General features: G+C 34.8%; 1 protein-coding gene across 2 annotated transcripts in view; it reads right to left on the bottom strand.

Annotated features, from left to right (window-relative positions):
• SPPL2A (signal peptide peptidase like 2A) overlaps nt 1-19,263 on the bottom strand; it is a 55,979-nt gene that overhangs the window by 11,994 nt on the left and 24,722 nt on the right. The window contains exons 6-15 of one of the 2 annotated variants that reach the window (XM_030318200.2): nt 16,186-16,337; nt 12,612-12,708; nt 12,083-12,184; nt 10,824-10,905; nt 10,207-10,281; nt 6,542-6,598; nt 6,293-6,346; nt 5,753-5,855; nt 4,038-4,115; nt 2,443-2,603 (exon numbers count right to left, since the gene is read on the bottom strand). In XM_030318200.2, coding sequence (XP_030174060.1) covers nt 2,443-2,603; nt 4,038-4,115; nt 5,753-5,855; nt 6,293-6,346; nt 6,542-6,598; nt 10,207-10,281; nt 10,824-10,905; nt 12,083-12,184; nt 12,612-12,708; nt 16,186-16,337 — 961 coding nt within the window. The remainder of the gene's footprint in view (nt 1-2,442; nt 2,604-4,037; nt 4,116-5,752; nt 5,856-6,292; nt 6,347-6,541; nt 6,599-10,206; nt 10,282-10,823; nt 10,906-12,082; nt 12,185-12,611; nt 12,709-16,185; nt 16,338-19,263) is intronic. The other variant, XM_030318201.2, reaches the window with a different exon arrangement.

Genomic DNA, 19,263 nt, shown 5'->3' with positions numbered 1-19,263 from the left:
GAAAATTTTGTAAGTAAAAATGCTGGTGATGAAAATAACAAGACACATACTTCATTCTGTAAGACAGTTATATGTGTTCTCATTAACAGTTCCGAATTTAAATTCTAACCTAAAAATTTAATGTCAACCCTAATCAAAATCTCCTTATGTTGCTCATCTTCTCTGTCCTGCTCTACCTCATAACCAGTGAAGCAGATAGAAACTTCTTGCTCACAGTTCTGTCCCGAGCTGCTGCTTCTCCCTCTGTGTTCTCACTCGGTGCTTCCAAATTTCTGTCTCTAGCTAGGTCTGTTTCCTGCACATCAGGAGACATTCATTCATTTGCCTATTATTTCCCTCTTCTTGTTGGTCCTATAGGTGCTCTAAAATGTCCAATATTGAATTCATCACCATTTTCCTCAAACCTGTTGCCCTTCTTTATCTCTGTGAATGGTATCACATCTACCTACTCAGTTACCTAAGACAGAAATCCTGACTCCATTTCCTTCTCTTCTCCCTATACTGACACTATCACTGTATTCCATTAATTATGACTCTAAATTTCTCTGGACTTCGTCCTCTTCTTTTGATCTCAATACTGTATTGATTCTGGCTACTATTGCCCCTGATTATAATAGCTGCTTTAAGTTTTGCTCCTTTCTTCAATCCATTTTGTAGATTTCTTAAAACCCTTAAATGGTCTCCTATGTTCTCAAGATAAGAGTTCAAAGACCTCTTTGAAGGTCTTTGGCTTACAAGACCTTATGGGCTGTCACCCCTGTTTCCTTCTCCAGTTTTCATTTCCTACTGTTACTCAACATTATAGTCATCCTAAATTCACTCAGTTTCTAGAATGTGCCATGCTCTCTTCCCTCTGAGCCTTTCAAGACATGGTTCTTTCCACATGGAACACATGGCTCAGGCTTCAAGTTTCAAAACATAAATTTACCATTCTTTAAGACTTCTCTAAATCACCTTTGATTCTGTCACAAAACCACAAGCACTGGGTATCCCATTGCTAGCTTTCATGGCACCCTATATAACGAATAAATACATTTATCATACTTTGTTAGTGACTATCTGCATCCTCCACAAGCATCTCACTTTCAAGAGGCCATGAGAGTAAGACTGTTTCTAACTTGTTCATCTTTTATCACCAGCACCTAAAATAGTACCTGGCTCACAGAACTGCTCAATTAACATTTACTATATGAAAATAAAACTATTTTAAGAAAATGGTTATGAAGAGCACTTTCTGGGATGTGGCTTTCAAAGGCTAGAAGTAGAGTGTATGTTGTAGGACATACTTTAATTTTTAAAAATCTATAAAAATAAAAAATTGTGTGGGTGCCTTCTTCATGTAAAAGTTACATGCTATTTTACTGGCTTAGTCAAGGGCCTTGTAGCCATAATTCCATGCGCATAAACATAAGTTGAGACAAAGGCATTGTGAGGTAGGCAGGGCAAGTATTATTATTTTAACAAAATTTCAAAGGAATTACAAGATTTGCCCAAAAGAATTCTAGACCACTGCTTCTTCAAATTATAGTAGTCTAACTTAATGAGTTAATCACCTCTTGTTAAATAAAGATGATACCGTAGACCAACTGCAAGATGGATATGAACTTTGAACTGTTTACCTACTAACAGAATTGCAGCCACCCACCCAAAGTATCTCTATTTTTGTTCATGTGACCACTAACACAAATGTATGAGGGTGGATGGAGGACAGTAGTTTGTTGTAATAGGCAAAGCAGAGCTAACTGCCTCATGAAAAAAATCAAAGTGATGACCCTGACCTTAGTAAGCTAGAGTTTCCCAATCCCCTTTAATTTCAATGGAAACAAATTTTACTGGAATATCAAGAACATTTAGAAAAAGGAGAAAGGGGCTTAAATGTAATGAAGAAAAAATGCAAACAAAACAGGTTCTGATACCATGATTTCCTCTGCTCCAGGGATTTTACAGAAAGGTCTGTCTTGATCCAGTTAAGTCTGAAATGGGTACCCTACTGAATTTAGTTAGACCCTTTTAGGTACTAAAGAGAGTAGACTTTTTATCTGCAAAACCTTAGGACTCTAACTATATAAATAAATAGCTAATATCAGACTCAAAAATTCTGTACTTATAGTTTTATTTTTCATGAAGCCTACTTTCCTGTGCGGATTTGAAAACTTATGTTGAAATGCTGCTGTAGTTTTCCCTGATGCCCTCCCACTGCTTCTTGGTAGTCTCACCTGGAGTCACCAGGATTTTGGCATCAGATGAGATGAAAACTGATGATGCAGCAGGTGGACAGTAAGGGAGTAATGATGGAAAAAACTTGGGACATCCTGACAGATCCAAGGTAACTTCTGGGCACATAAAAGCTTTGATGTATATATACAGGCAGTTCCCAGCCAAAGTTAGTCACTGAATTACGTCCTAAGATAACTTGGTAACCAAGATAGAAGAAGCACATACCTGATAGCCGTTACCTTTCCAGAACTTTTTCATTTCCTTACGTCTCCAAGCAACAACTGAGGCAGTAATAAGTGTGCAAGGAACTAAATAGAGGAGAGCAGGTTGCCCCTTTTTCATCAGCACCAGAACCACAAATGTAAGTATCATGCCAACAGAATAGGCTATAAGAAGAATACCAATTATCAGTCATTTCTACATGCTACCAAAGGCAGATTTTGACTCCCTCACTGAAGTGGTGGTTTTCAAATATTTCTAAGGATATTTTTGCCCTATGACTTTTTTCCTAATTTCATCATTTTCCTAGACAGCAATTAGGAGAGACACTCTACAGAGCTTTTGAAAATTTGGAAACTAGTTAGTATTTCAATTATAATTACCCTAATAATCAATCATTGATAAAGATAGTAATTCAAAAGTCTCAATTAGTCACTGTTAAGGATGGTAAGTAATTGCACATTTTGGATAACTAAAATCTGTACCAAGGGGTACTAAAAGTTGCTTTGAAAAATCTTCCTAATTTTAATTATATACTTCCAGGGCTTCAACAAGTGCATACCAAACACCATCTGATCTTTCCTTAATGACTGAGGGTCTCATCACGAACATGGGATCTCAGAACATTGGAGCTAGAAGAGCCTTGACAGACAATTCAGTCTACCTCCTGATTTTATAGATGAGGCAATGGAGGACCAGGGAAGTTAAGTGAACTTCCCAAAATTATACAGCACAATGGACAGAGAACCCTGTAATCTGCTTTTCATTGAGTGTTCTTTTATTCTATCACACTGACTGGTGCTGGACTTTAATATGTTAATGCCCTTAGACAGTATCATTCTTAATATCCTTAGACTGCTTTTCTTATTTCTTTATGTTATTTTTCTTTTTGTCATCATTTCATTCACTTAGCTGTTCTTTCTTGCCGTCAGGTACCTGTTTCTAGTAATACTCTTCTCTATTGCTAGTGTACATTCTTAAGTTACTGCATTTAACTCCACTATGGAATTGAAAACCTTGCTAGCACAGTATGTAAATGGTTCTGCTACAGGCTGCTTACCTAAGAATAAAGAACTTTGGTGTATGAACTTTGAGATACCGGTTTGATATGCTTAGAAGTATTTTTTGGCTTACTTCCTATTCTTGTCTGTTCTCAATAATGGAAATAAAGGGATAAATGACAATTCTGCTGTGCTAGGTTAGATGTTATTGTGCCATAAATTCATTTATATACATACACATTTATTCATATAGTATTTTAAGAAAATCTAATATTATACAATTTATTGATTACTGATGTGCCATATGCTCTAATAAAGCATGTAAAATATGCTTATATCTAATAAGCTAATAAAGCCAATAAAGCATATAAAATATGCTTATATCTAATATAAAACCTACTGATTTACTTTCATATATAATTTTTTTAAACCTCAAAACCTTTATGATATAGGTATTAAAGTATTATTCCTTTTTGATGGAAAAACTTGTCTTATTAGTTAATGATGAAGAATTAGAATCCCGGACTCCTTATTTTGACACCTCTACCTTTTCCTACAGACAATATAATTCAAACATAATAGAAAAAAACAGAAGTTTACCAATTGTGGAGGAAACATAGTATATAGAAGAAGAACCAGTCTGAACATCAAATCTTCTACAGTATGCAACCAACAGTCCTAAAAAACAAAAAATAAATTAAAAAAAAAACAAGAAAACCCAAACTCCACATTATTTTCTTAAAACAGTAACAGCAACACAAATTTAACTGCAACAGCGCACACTGCATTATATTTAACCTTCATTTTTGTACCATGAGAACATTAAAGTACCCACAAATTCTGGACAAAATTATAAACGCTGATTTTTTTTTAACTTTAACTAACTTTTTTTAACTTTCTTAACTTTAAAAAAATGCCATTTTTAAACATTTTTCCAAGCCATTAAACAATCTTTAAAAACATGATTTTTTATTAGCTGCTTAACATTCTATGATATGGAGAAAATTTTTTATTATATTTCTGTGGTATCAGTTGTATTGTCTCCTCTTTCATTTAGAATTTTAATGATGTAGGTTCTCTATTTCTTAGTCTAATTGAAGGTCTGTCATTATTAGCTTTTTAAAGGACCAACTCTTAGTTTCATTAATCTTTTCTACTGTTTTCCTGTTCTCTATTTTTGCTGTATTTTATTATTTCCTTCTTTCTGCTAACTTTGGGCTTACTTTGTTCTTCTTTTTCTAGTTCCTTACGTGTAAAGTTAGGCTGCTTATTTGAGGTTTTTCTATTTTCTTGATCTATGTGCTTATCACTATAAACTTCCTGCTTAAACTGCTTTTGTTGTATCTCATATGTTTTGGAATGCTGTTTCTCTTATCATTTTTTTTAAGTATTTTTTAATTTCTCTTTTAATTTTTTCTTTGATGCTTTAGTTGTTCAAACTATTTTGTTTAATTTCTATGTACGTGTGAATCTTCCAGTTTTCCTCCTGTTACTGATTTCTAGTTTCATGCCACTGTGGTCAGAAAACATACTTGGTATGTAATTTCAATCTTCTTAAACTTGCTAAGATTTGCTCTGTGGCCTAACATGTGATCTATCCTAGAAAATGAACTAAGAGAGTTGCTGCACTGGACTCTGCCATACCAACTCACAAGGCAGAGCTGTTAGCTTCTCTCTGTCTGGCTTTACTATGTAAACTAAAAGTCTTTTTCAGAAGCAGCCGTACTTTTTACCCTTCACAGGCACTTAGTACAGAGAGACTGCAAGAAAAGCAAGGAAGGACAATCTCTCAGCTGATTAGCAAAGACTTCTAAGTCTTTTACTTCTAAGCTATATTATTAATGGGCTGGGATTAAGTTTACACTGTAGGTTGCCCAGTGAGGAGAATATGCAGACCTGCAACAACTATCAAAGAAGACAGACCATATGCTCTATTTTTTTGGTATTATAATGCCATATAACTATTATTTTAAAATAGAAGTAATAGAAATTACAATACACTTCATATTATTAAATTCAACTTTTGAAGAGTTTTATTATAAACTTTCTTGGGGAAGTAGGTCAAACTGATTCTAGGTGCTTCCTCTAAGAAACTTTTTTTGAGCCATGGGAGATATCTTTGGCTGTTACCATTTGGGCTTTTTCTTCTATCCCTTGAAATGCCTTTTTTTTTTTTTTTCCTATCTTGGTCATTGACTCAGCTCTAGCCATAGCTACAAATACTTAATACAGAGTAGGTAACTTTCAATAGATACTAAATGTTGGCGATTTTAAACCATCAGTATATTTGTACTGAAATTGTTACTATTGCTTACCTGGTACAATAATGTCTCCAAAACCCAGTATTGAAACTGGCATGAGGCACACACTCATTACTGAGAAATAGGCCAGCTTTGGTACCCTGATGACTACCGGTAACTGTAATTATGGGGGGAAAAAAAAGGCACCAATAAACTTCTTAGGAATATTTACCCACATCTCTTAGAAAGGGAAGGATATGAGAGTAATTGTTTTAAAACTTTTAAATAGACATTTTAGAAGAACTTGAAATCAGAGAACATAAACTATACATATATACTCTGAATCTATAGAAAGGTTGAAAGAAATAGATACACAAGTTTGGAAAAATGAAACCCAACACACATAAGGGTTGACAGTATTAATCTAGTATCCCCGCATCTAACCTTTTTTTCCCTTTTTACCAAAAATCGGACTGAGGCCTTGACATAGATTTTTTAAAATTTTTTATTATTATTTTTTTTTTTTGCAATCTGGATTTTTTCCCCCAAAGAAGAATCTTGTCTCAGAGGGTATGATTTAAAGTCCAATGAACATATCTGAAATACAATCCTTACTTTCTCATGGGGAGCTGAGGGTTGAGCAGTGGCTTCCACCAAGTTTCCATCATTCTAGGATGAAACCCAAGTCAATAGGTATTTAATAATTTAGAATAACTAAGAAAAGGGCTATATTTTGCGAGAAATAAAGTTTTACAATACCTTAACATGCACTACATGACCAATGAATTATACAGGAAGGCAAAATTATTAACTGGACACACATATATACGCTGGCAGCCATTTCTATTTAATTGCCATCCCTACCTTTTCATTATTTCCAAAAGGTCCAGCTGCAAGTTCAACCATGATGCTCTCGCCATTCTAAAATTGAGGAGGAAGATGAAAGAAATTGCCCAATCACTTAAAGAGAACAATCTACCAGTATTCAAAAATAATTTGACCCCATGGCTAATGGCCTACAGAAAACTGATGAAAAATGGGCTGTAGAACACTTTTTTCCTAAAAGAGTCTAGCAAAAATTGGAGCCATCTAAAACAAAATTCACCTAGCATATGGCTTCACACTATTAGAACTCAACAATGATCAGAAACTAGCAGATAAACCACACAAAGATTATTCAAGTGAAGCTTTGGGCAGTGATCTGTACTGACAACTAACAGCTACTAGCATTTTTAATAGGCTATAAATTTTAAGTGCTTGTAGTTACATTATGTCATATATTATGTGCCCTTAGTCATTTTTAGCAATAACAATGAATAGAGACACAAGAAATATTAAAATCTGATTTGTAATAAATATTGGTAACTTTCTTTGAATAAAAAAGACTTTTGACCTTCTGCCTACTTGCCATAATAACAATGAAGCCAAACTTGAAAAGACCCAGTCCTAAAGAACTTGAGAAACATCTTAAGCTTGTCTCCTGTCCAGTTTCAGCCTTGCCAGCTTTTTATGTCCCAATCAAAACATTAACCTTAGCTGAATTTCATCCATGGTATCTGGCTAAGGCCTTTTTATGTGGGCTGTGCGAGGAGTTCCTTAATAGTTCCTTCCTGATAGCCAAGTCTGTTGTGAAAGGGAAACATTTGGAGGCAGCGAATTAAGACTGCTAGAAGCATCCATCTATGCTTTACATCATGATGAGTATATCACCAAATAGGTAGTGGGAAGATAAATAAATGCTGCATAAGGAGAATTTGATCGACTAGTTATAATATTTTCCATGTGGGTGGGGAACATTGGAGAAATCACTTTAGTGTTTTTAAGAGGACTTCACTGATACCTGAGCCGAGTAGAAAGGATACAATCTCTAGCTACAGAAATCTTTTCCTCATGTTAAACTTCAGGTTACAGAAGGGTTAAGTGCCACAGGAGTTTAGGAAAATAGACTAATATTAAATACAGTTCCTTATAGCAAATTACCATAATGTGATTTAATTTCTAGACAGAGTACATTTTGGTTCATTTTCTGTTATTTTAAACACTTAAGTAAAGACCATCACTGACATCCTCTCCTACATTCAAAGATATCTAAGTAGTATTTGTAAGATACTATACCAAGTTATAGGGTGGGTGGAAAAAAAATGAAGACAGGTTCTTATAGCCGGCCTGCTCAGCTTACTCACTAAAACTCTACTAACACCAGAGTTGAAAAATAGGTTTAAAATGCCCAATGTTTGGGGCGCCTGGGTGGCGCAGTCGGTTAAGCGTCCGACTTCAGCCAGGTCACGATCTCGCGGTCCGGGAGTTCGAGCCCCGCGTCGGGCTCTGGGCTGATGGCTCAGAGCCTGGAGCCTGTTTCCGATTCTGTGTCTCCCTCTCTCTCTGCCCCTCCCCCGTTCATGCTCTGTCTCTTTCTGTCCCAAAAAATAAATAAACGTTGAAAAAAAATTAAAAAAAAAAAATGCCCAATGTTTAATCCTTAAAATTTTCAGTTAAAAAAACCTCAAAAATCAGAAATTATATATGTAATTTTTATTTTGAGTTACCTACTAAGGTAAGGTCTACAGCCTTAATAAAAACAAGCAAACCAAACTCAGAAGAAGGTGTTAAAGTAAATCTGCACTAGTGAACTTCAAAGAGCACTTCTAATTTTTTACACCAGATCAGATTACTAGAAATCACATTACTGATCGGTGGGAACTAATATGGAAAAAAAAGAAGATGAAAAATTCTCTAGGCAGAGAATAAACAGAGAGGGCTCATAGACACCTTTATTATTATCCTGTATCTTTAAAATTCTGAGACTCCAGTATTAAAACTGAATGGAAAAAAATTTTAAGGGTTTAGTTACAGTTCATATCTATATCCACTGTGTAATAAACGTGTCACATGCTAGGATTATCTGCTGATTTATGAGAATGGCTTTGTACAGAAAATGCTTTACTTTCATTATGAGACCCCTTTAGAGTGACTTACAAAAACATTTTTTTGAACCGAATAAATTGATACAAGATGGGACAGCTATAGATAGAACTTAAAAAAATGCTTTTGGGTGCCTGGATGGCTCAGTTAGTTAAGTGTCCAACTCTTGGTTTCAGCTCAGGTAATGATCTAATGGTTCATGGGTTCAAGCCCCACACTGGGCTCTGTGCTGGCAGTGCAGAGCCTGCTTGGGATTCTCTGTCTCCCTCTTTCTGCCCTTCCCTCATGCTCTGTCTCTCTCCCTCTCTCAAAAATAAATAAATGTTAAAACAATGCTTTCATTAATTGACATTTTTGTTATAATCCATAATACTAATTCTATGCTTTAAAAAGGTTACTTTTGCTCAACAAAGTCACTGAGTCAAATGGCTCATCATTAAGGCACAGAAAGATTCTAGTTAAAATGGTCCAGTTAGCTCTAATTTGGGGCAGTTAACTATGTTTACTACCTACTTGCATTTTAGCTCCCAACAGGGCACATGTTTGTGCCACATATTTATGCTATTATAGCAAATAGTAAAAGTGCAATTTTACAGTGATTTCACAGATGACAGGGGCTAAAGAATAAAGAACTAATGGGAAAAAACATAGTGATTATAATATCAGATACTGAATATGTGAGAACGACAAAGGATAAAGAGATGATATAAAGTTACAAAATAAGACTCAACATAAAATGGGGAAATTGGGAGAACTGAGCAATAAAATACTCACAAGATAGGAACTGAGATAAGGCAGAAAATCATGACAAGTAATGAAGGACTATCACACTCACCCAACACCTCTCCCTTATTCTGGGAAGAGCAATGCCATTTTATGGAAGAGCTAGTGGCAGGGCTGGTTTAGGTGAACCAGGAGCTGTCAGCTGCCGATTCTAACCTCATAGAAAAAGCCAGTCTACGACAGTGAACAAATGGACAGAAGTGGAAAGGGAGAGTATATGCCCCTGGGTCTAGTTTCTCCTGAGGCCCAGCCCCACCCTGGCCTCTGGTGGATAGAGGAGGGGCTTTGGATAGAGGAGGGGTCCTTTCTGATATAGAAAGGTTATAGTGGGTTCTGTCAGTTCTGCCCAAAAGAATTCTACTGATGGAAGAGGAAGGCTGGAATGCTAGCCAACACTCCCTCATGGAACGGATTAGGAAACAGAAGCACAAAGTGCTGAGTGACCTGCCAGGGTAACAAGGTTACAGAGCCTCACATTAGGTGCTCTTTCTTAGTCTCAAATTAGGGGTACAGAAAGGAAAGCAGCAATGACACATTTTCATTCTTTTTGCTGTTTATATTATCTATGGCAAACATTTATTGTTTTATAGTAAGAAAAGTTACTTTAAAATGAGTAGGAAGAAAATTTGTGTTCTCATGATTAGCCAGGAGATACTTTTCTTTAGTAGAATAACTTAAAGGCTTAAAAAAATCCCCTAGTAAAAGGCCAATTTCAATGACAATTTTTCGAAAGAGAATTAGAATGCATTCAATGGTAAATACCTGCAAAATCAACAATCTAAGAGCAGGTTTAAGATTCTCATCTTTTAGCATGTTTCTCATACCTTTGTGATGAATGGTGTTATGAAAACAAAAAATACATCATAGAGGAGGAGAAGGCCTAGCAGTATCACACATGACTGTTGAAAAAAGAAACATGTAAAGGTCAAATTTTCAATATCTAAATTAAGAGATTATACTATTTTGCAAGTACAAATAAACACGTGAAATTACATTTGAACACTAGTTTTTGAAAGGTATTTAACAGTTATTATTATTTATACTTTTATTCTACCTATCACATTAAAAATTTTATCTTCTTTATCCTATTCTTTAAAAAAAAATGAATCACTAAGTCAAAGAAATGCTCTTCGTTGATATTTTGTCTATAAGGATTTTGTGAAACTGACATATTATACAAATGATTAAAAATATTTTAGCTACCAAATCAGTGGTTGGCTGAGGCTGGTTATTAGGACTGATAGCAAAAGGGCAGAACAGAGCTTTTGAAGAGATGAGAAATGTTGTATAATTAAGACGGTGGCTACAAAATCATTCATTTGCAAAACTTTAATAAACTGTACACTTACAATGGGTGCATTTTATTATATGTAAATTATACATTAATAAAGTTTTTTTAAAAAGAAAAAATTATTTAAGCTAGCAAAGTAGTATACTTTACCTTGAAGTTGGGTAACTTCAGTGTTTTAATTAAATTCAGACAGAAAGCAATCCCCAAGATATCCTGTAAAATCCAAGCCCACCTAAAATCAAAAGAAGTTAACTTTAATTGGTTTATGTAGTTATTTTTAGATGCGACTTTTCAAAAGAAATAGATCACTAAAGTGATATCATTCAATTGCTATGATTTGACTATTTGATTACTAAACAGCAATTATAATGACCAAAAAACCTCTCATATGCTCCATATTTATCAGTTTACTGTCCTAGAATAACGAATACCACTATACTAAGAAAAAGTTGAAAGGCTACCTCAGAATATATATCAGATATAGTGCATACTTATCTTTAACCTTTGAACTTATACACAGGTCCCTTTTAGAAAGGTAGCTCAAAACAAAGGATATTAGTGTTAATATACATCCAGAGAGCTACAATCTAAAGGAAATAAGATCTATGTAACAGACTCTACAAGGAATTGATATGCATAATTATCAACTGAAGCTGCCAAAAATTGTATACGCTTTGCTTCCAAATTTTAGTCTATAAGTGGTTCTGGGCTTTAATAATTTTATTAATAAACCATTAAAAAGTTAATTTTTTTTTCTGGTTATCCTTCCTGCAAATGGACAGATATCTGTGTATTTCCTCTCTTACATAAAAGATGGCATACTCTAGATATCCTTTTCTCACTTAAAAATACACCCTTAGGGGGCGCCTGGGTGGCTCAGTTGGTTAAGCATCCTGACTCCTGATTTGGGCTCAGTCATGATCTCACAGTTCATGAGTTCAAGCCCCACACTGGGCTCTGTGCTGACAGCCCGGAGACTGCTTGGGATTCTCTGTCTCCTCTTTCTTTGCACCTCCTTCGCTTTCTTTCTTTTTCTCTCAAAAATAAATAAATAAATAACCATAAAAAAAAAATACACCCTGGAAATCACTGCAAATCAATTCATAGAGATCTTCATCCTTAACAGCTGCATTGTACTTGTGTGGGTATACCATAATTAAGTATATTTTTGAAGCCTATTTCAGCTTAGATGGTTAAATCATAATACATATTTGCTTCTCTATATGACCTGGAATCCATTAGCATAAGATCTGTTTATTTAAGTATTTATTTAGCTTGTTTCAAGACTATGGTATTCTGGGATAAAAGCAAAAAAAAAAAAATCCATACTAACCAAAATGCATAATTATCATGCAAGATATAAAATAATGTATTCTTAATCTAAGAGCAAATACACTGAGTAGTCATACCTATCTTCATTTCTAAATATAGCCCAAACAACAGATATTGCTATGCATAGTCCAGAGAGAAAGATAAGTCTCACTTCAATGCTTTTGCCACGAAATGTAATCCTAAAAAACAGATCAAAATAGGTTAGTTTACTCTGTAGATGAATTACAATGTTCATGTAATATGAGAAATGGCAAATGTTAATCACAGTCACAAGAAAGTTATTAAAATATCAATTTAAGTTTTAAGTACAACAAATGATACATCAAAAAATCTTTTATCAGTTCAACAGAACTGTCTGTGATGATGGAAATGTTTCAGATCTGTGCTGTCCAAGATAGTAGCTATTATGTGGTTATTAGCATTTGAAATGTGGCTAACGAGACTGAGGAACTGAATTTTTAAATTTATTTAATTTTAATTAACTTAACTTTAAACAGCCACATGTGTATTGGATTGCACAGGTTTAAAACAGCACTCCTACTTTTCCCTGTATCATTTTAAATTACAAACACCAACGTTATAGAATTCCTTGTAAGAGATACATACGCGCATTGTCCACAGGGTATCTTACGAATTAGTGCAGCAAGACAGTTGTACAGACTCATTGCTGATGCTATGCAGAAAATTGCTATCATAACATAAACTAGAAAAAAAACAAGACACTAAGTTATATGAGAACAAAAGGAAATGTGATAAGAAAATATTTATACAAGCAATATTAAGGTTTAGCTTTCTTACTGAAACACGATACTTTCAATGCAGTGACCATACTATAATTTGAATAGGTTACTAAACTGAAAATATTTACAACTTGAGTTTCATTGAAGAGTGGGTAGGATTGCTCAAGGGCTGAAGCCGTCTCTACAGTTTCTATCATTCAATGATTCAAACTAACATGTCTGTTAAAGATGTTTACAAAGTGAGTTGTAGATATTTCTAAGTATTTAAATGTAAGGAATGGACAAATTAAGAAAACAATATACGGTGCCTGGGTGGCTCAGGTGGTTGAATGTCTGACTTTGGCTCAGGTCATGATCTCTCAGGGTTGTGAGTTTGAGCCCCACATTGGGCTCTGGGCTGTCAGTGCAAAGCCTGCTTTGGATCTACTCTCTCTTTAAAAAATAAACATAGTATATGTATAAATATAGTATAAATAGTATAATAGTTTAAATAGTATAAAAATAGTATAAATGTTTTTAAAAATGGTATTAAAAGTATACTATTTATAGTATAAATGTTTTTAAATAGTATAAATGTTTTTAAAAATGCAGGTTAAGGATGAGAACTGACACCTACCTTAGACATTAACCACACTATCTATATTTTCCTATGGTGGAATTTATCTCTAATAACTTGATCTGTGGTAAAACCAAATCCATTTAAACAAACTCTGTTATGCTATGAAACTAAGGTAGTTAAAATTCAATTATTTTTCTATATTAGCTATAGTTATTTGACAATTATTTAAAATTACATTTAATCTCCTTATTCCTAAACAGGGGAAGAAATGATTGTACTTTAAAATAAAATATTCACTTTCTTAGCTTTCTCAAAATTTCACAATGGAAATACAAATTTTACCTGAATTTTTCAAGTTCCACTAAATTTCAGAAAATTATAACTCTGTGTAGGTGAGAAAGAGAGTAATCTAGAGACAGTAAATCAATCTTTCTTCTTTTTAACCAATACAGCTTCTATTGCATCTTTAGAATGTCACAAAAAAGCCTGAAAAAATCACCTGGCATCTTGCTGTTTCTGTAGCTGGACAACTTAGATCTTGTTCACGAGTCTGCAAAACTATTCCTTTTTTAGAAACATAGCTACCATTCCCCAATTTTCTGATATCCTTGTTTTCAACTATTGGCCCCTTTCTAATTGGTGAACTTGGACAAATTACTTTTTTAGTTCCTTGTTACTTGTTATTACTAGTTATATATGGTAACGTAAGCAGTAAGAAAGACAGTAAAAAATTGCCAAGTTATGTTTGGTAAATCATACACCAAAGGTTGCCCACCCAAGTTTTAAAACATAGGTAGAAATCATGCTCTTGAGACCCAAACAGAGTTTTAGGTATTTTATTCAATGCCTACTATACTAAGAAAATGATTAGGCATGGGAAAGAATATGGTTAATATAACTATCTTTAGTTACTTTCTTAAACATGACTTAACATTAAATGGTAAGGGGAAACCTCACAATTTGATACATTTCATATATTAAAAATGGCAGGGGCGCCTGGGTGGCGCAGTCGGTTAAGCGTCCGACTTCAGCCAGGTCACGATCTCGCAGTCTGTGAGTTCGAGCCCCGCGTCGGGCTCTGGGCTGATGGCTCAGAGCCTGGAGCCTGTTTCCGATTCTGTGTCTCCCTCTCTCTCTGCCCCTCCCCCGTTCATGCTCTGTCTCTCTCTGTCCCAAAAATAAATAAACGTTGAAAAAAAAAATTAAAAAAAATAAAAAATAAAAATGGCAGCAACTTTAGCCAAAAGGAACCATAAGGAACCAAAATAAAAATAAATTTTGCAATATCACATAGATTTAGTCAGTCATAATTAAATCCCATGTCCTGGGATAAACCATGAGATTTAACGATCTCCCTCTTACATTAAAAATTACATTTATAGGGGTGCCTTGGGTGGCTAAGTCATTTGACCGTCTGACTTGATTTCAGCTCAGGTTATGATCCCAGGGTCCTGGGATTAAGCCCCATGGTAGGCTCTACACTAAGTGTGGAGCTGCTCTCTCTCTCTCTCTCTCTCCCCCGCTCTGCCTGTCTCCCCTGTTCATGTTCTCTGTCTCAAATAAAATTAAAAAATTTAAAAAATTACATTTATAAACAAGGCTTTTTAAATATCAATAAGTTTAAAGAAATTTCTCACCAAAAATGAAAACATGCTTTAGGATAGGGTAGAGGAATCCCTTTTCAAAGATCACTAATTAACTGACTTTGGGTCAGACGCAAACTGAAGGCTGTGTATTAAATTAGAAATATAAGCTGCACAATGACAATGTAATAGAAATAACTTTCCTAGTATCTATTCTCCCAGCAACAGATTGAAATAGGAGTGACATTGAAATAATTAATTTTTCTTTCATGTTTTAATGTTTATGGGAGTGGGGGATGGTGGAGGTAGAGAGACAGGGAGAGAGAATCCCAAGAAGGCTCCATGCTCAGTGCAGGTTTGATCCCACAAATCGCAAGTTCATGACCTGAGCTGAAATCAAGAGCCAGATGTCCAACTTACTGAGCCACCCAAGCGCCCTGAAATAATTCTTTTTTCTAATTGGAAATATATGTCATAGTAGACAGGAGAAATTAGACAATAAGCTGAAACTAACCTCAGTTTTCTAGTCCAGAAAATTTACTAATATTCTCTAAATAAGCACTACAGTCTGTAGCAGTTTTTACAAAGGGTTTTTGCCAATTCTTATCAGGCACACTGCCCTATATCCTAGTCCCCTCCTCTTTGTGCTGTACATCAGCCAGAGATGGCAAATTTCCATTCTTTCAGGCTACTAGCAAGATAGTCCAGGGGATGGGCAAGACCATACAGTTCCTACCCCTACCTTCTTAAAGGAAAGGTATCAGTTACTATCTAGACCACAGGCAAGTCCTTGCATGTTTGTATGTCTTTAGATGTAGTATAATCCTGACTGTTTATACAAGCAAAACAAAATATGAGCAACACATCTTGATTTGCAAGCTGACAAAAGAACAAACTACACTTTGGGAGTGAGCAGAGGCAAATCAATTAGCAATTTGAATAAACTTCGAATTCAGTTTAATAAACTTTTAATAAAGTTCAAATAATAAAGTTTTAGTGTGCTGCTTAGATATTGGGCTATCAAGCTTTATGTGCAGAGAGGGAAACTTAGGGATCACAGCAATTCTTTCAAGTCATATGAAGTAGTGTTCTTATCTGAAGACATAGTATATTTTCAATCTGAGTATTTTTTATCCCAGAGTAATGGGGATCCTAACACTTCTGATAGTTTAAAAAGTTAGTATCACTTTTTAATTATTTGCTTAAGCTTTCCAGGTAGAATACCTTAAAGGAAATCTGGTGAAGTAAATGAAAAAATTGTATGCTGAAAGTAGCAAATACAAAATAGGACTTCTTACCCAACCATTTGTAGAAGAAATAAAGTAAGACCATCATAACACAGCAGATGACCACAAATATTACAACTGTTAGAGGACTAAAAGTTAAATATTCTTCCTTCTTTCTCCTCATTTCTCTATCTTCAGTGTTTGTCACGGCCTTCATGTTCTCCCTGCATAAACAAACACAGGAACTTGAGAAAATTTCTGCCAGGTACAGTTATTTTTAAAATTGACCTCCAACACCAACTTAAATTTGTTTCTGACTACAAAGTAATATACTTTAAAAAACTGCACACCAAACAAATAGAAAATACTTAATCTAGAAAGTAAAAGGTCCCTATAAGCTCTATGCTCCAGAGACGATCTATTATTAATCACTAACTTCTGAAACAACACTTTTTTCTTTTCTGGAAGCAAAATTATTGACACAGATGATATTTATCACATAAACAAATTAATGTTTGTAGATGTTTATACTATCTAATTTGAAAACTATAATGATGTAATAAATTTCTGATGATAACCAATTCTTTCAACATACTTATTACCAAGTTACAGACAGTAAAGTACTTCTAAAATTAGCTTCTCTTACAGGTAAACATTAAATTCTTCTTTCAATCAACTCAGTATTTACTGTATACCTGTTCTGTGCTCATCAGGATATTACAAAGCATTCAAAAGAAGTTCAAGACATAGCTTTCTCCTACCTTAACATAGCAACAACCCTTGCTAAGCCACATAGCTAATAAAAGCAGAGATAAAAGTTGAAGAGGGGTCAGTAGTGTCCTTTGTTGAGCAGTCTCTGTTCTGTCATCTTATTGTCTCATCTCAGTTACATGGAGCCCTCTATATACTTTTTTACTCCTACTCCCTTCAGCTCTGATCAACTAAACTCTCATTTCCTTTGCTTACACCCTGACCCTTCTCATCAGGTCTGGCTCAATACAAACTTCAGGTTAAAAAAAGTTTACTTCTATCAAATTGTCCACTTGCCAGACTGCTTATTTACCAACATACCACTTTCTTATTAGAAAACTGTTGACTAGTATGGTCACTACATCGAGTATTTGTGACTCAAGGGAGGCTGCCTGGGAAAAGAGCAGGGAAAGGGTCTGGGGACAGCCACACCAGCACATTCTGGCAACTGCAGAGCTAGATGTGAAGGTATCAACAGAAGTATCAATAAAAGTGGTATCTGAGTGGTAAAAGGTGCCAACCTTTGGTATCTGTCATTGCAAACAGATACACTTAAAGCTATTTTTATCACAGTGAAAGATATATATATTCATATATATCACAATGAAAGATTTATATATTCCTATTCAGTAAACCAGTAGAACACTTTAAAGGAAAAGATAAATATGGCAAAGTAAAAAGCACCAGGCAATTTTTGGAAAGGAAACATATACTAGATTTATATCATATAAAATACAACAATTCATCTTTTAAAACACTATATTCCTAAGTAGCTTAAGAGCTATGTGTAATGAAAAGCTAAGCTTTTTTTCATGCCATCTTGAGTTTATGGAGCTTGAGAACCAATGATTTCATTATAATAAGACTTTAATTCTCAGTTTTAAACTGAACCAAGGCATCTTTCCCTTCTGCATAAGGTACATCTTTCATTTGGCAGGTAATTCTGACTTACGAATTCCTGTTCTGGTAAATTTTTTCCCTTTCCTAAGTTTTATTCTCTTTCCCCTTCTCTTTTAACTTGCTAAATGACAGTCCATATGTTCATTTTTAAAAATTAAGATCTTATTGACATATAATATTAGTTTCAGGTATACAACATAATGACTTGGTATTTGCATACATAACAAAATGGTCACAATAGGTATAGTTAACATCCGTCACCACAGTCACATTTTTTTTCTTGTGATAAGAACTTTCAAGATCTACTCTCTCAGCAACTTTCAAATACACAATACGGTCTTACCAATTATAGTCACCATGCTGTACATCACATCCCCAAGAGTTACTTATTTTATAACCAGAAGTTTGTACCTTTTGATAACCCTCATTCATTTTGCCACCCTCACTCCCTGCCTCTGGGAACCATCAATCTGACTCTCTGTGTCTCTGAGTTCCTTTTTTGTTTGCTTCCACATATCAGTGACATTATACAGTATTTGTCTTTCTCTGTCTGACTTATTTTACTTATAGCACAGTGCGTTCAAAGCCCATCCATGTTGTTGCAAATGGTGCTAATGTTCTTAATCATTCTACTTTTTACAAAACATTTTTCCCTTTGTCACTGATTCATCTTCTCTTTCTTGTATTATAAGGTCAGGCCCCTCACCCACACCCACACATACACTTAGTTCTATCTTTATTTTACTCTTAGAATCAGCCATCTCAATTTCAAAATTCATAATCTCGAAAGAGAGAATTAAAAAAATTTTTTTTAGTGTTTATTTATTTTTCAGACACAGAGAGACAGAACATGAGCAGGGGAGAGGCAGAGACAGAAGGAGACACAGAATCTGAAGTAGGCTCCAGGCTCTGAGCTGTTAGCACAGAGCCTGACGCAGGGCTTGAACTCATGAACCATGAGATCGTGACCTGAGCTGAAGTTGGACGCTTAACCGACTGAGCCACCCAGGTGCTCTTTGAAAGGGAATTTTAAAAGCAGCAAGAGAAAACATTTATGTACAAGGGAAACCTCATAAGGGTATAGGCTGAATTTTCAACAGAAACCTTATACAGGCCAGAAAAGGGTGGCATGATATATTCAAAGTACTGAAAGGAAAAAATGTGCAACCAAGAATATTCTATCCAGCAAGGCTATAATTCAGAATAGAAGGAGAGATAAGGAAGTTCCCAGACAAACAAAAGTTAAAAGAATTCATCACCACCAAACCTGCTCTACAAGAAATGTTAAAGGGGACTCTTTGAGTGGAAAGGAAAGACCATAAGTGGGAGTAAAAAAAGTAGGAAGCACAAAAGCAGTAAAAAATAAGCATATCCAAAAAAATCAGTCAAGGGACTCACAAAATCAAAAGATGTAAAGTATGCTATCATATACTTAAAACCCGGGAGGTGGGGGGTAAAGAATGGGTTCAAATGTAAGTGACTATCAAGTTAACACTAACT

Source organism: Lynx canadensis, chromosome B3, assembly GCF_007474595.2.
Source record: "Lynx canadensis isolate LIC74 chromosome B3, mLynCan4.pri.v2, whole genome shotgun sequence".
NCBI classification, from domain to species: domain Eukaryota; kingdom Metazoa; phylum Chordata; class Mammalia; order Carnivora; family Felidae; genus Lynx; species Lynx canadensis.
This window is presented reverse-complemented; position numbering and strand designations above follow the sequence as displayed.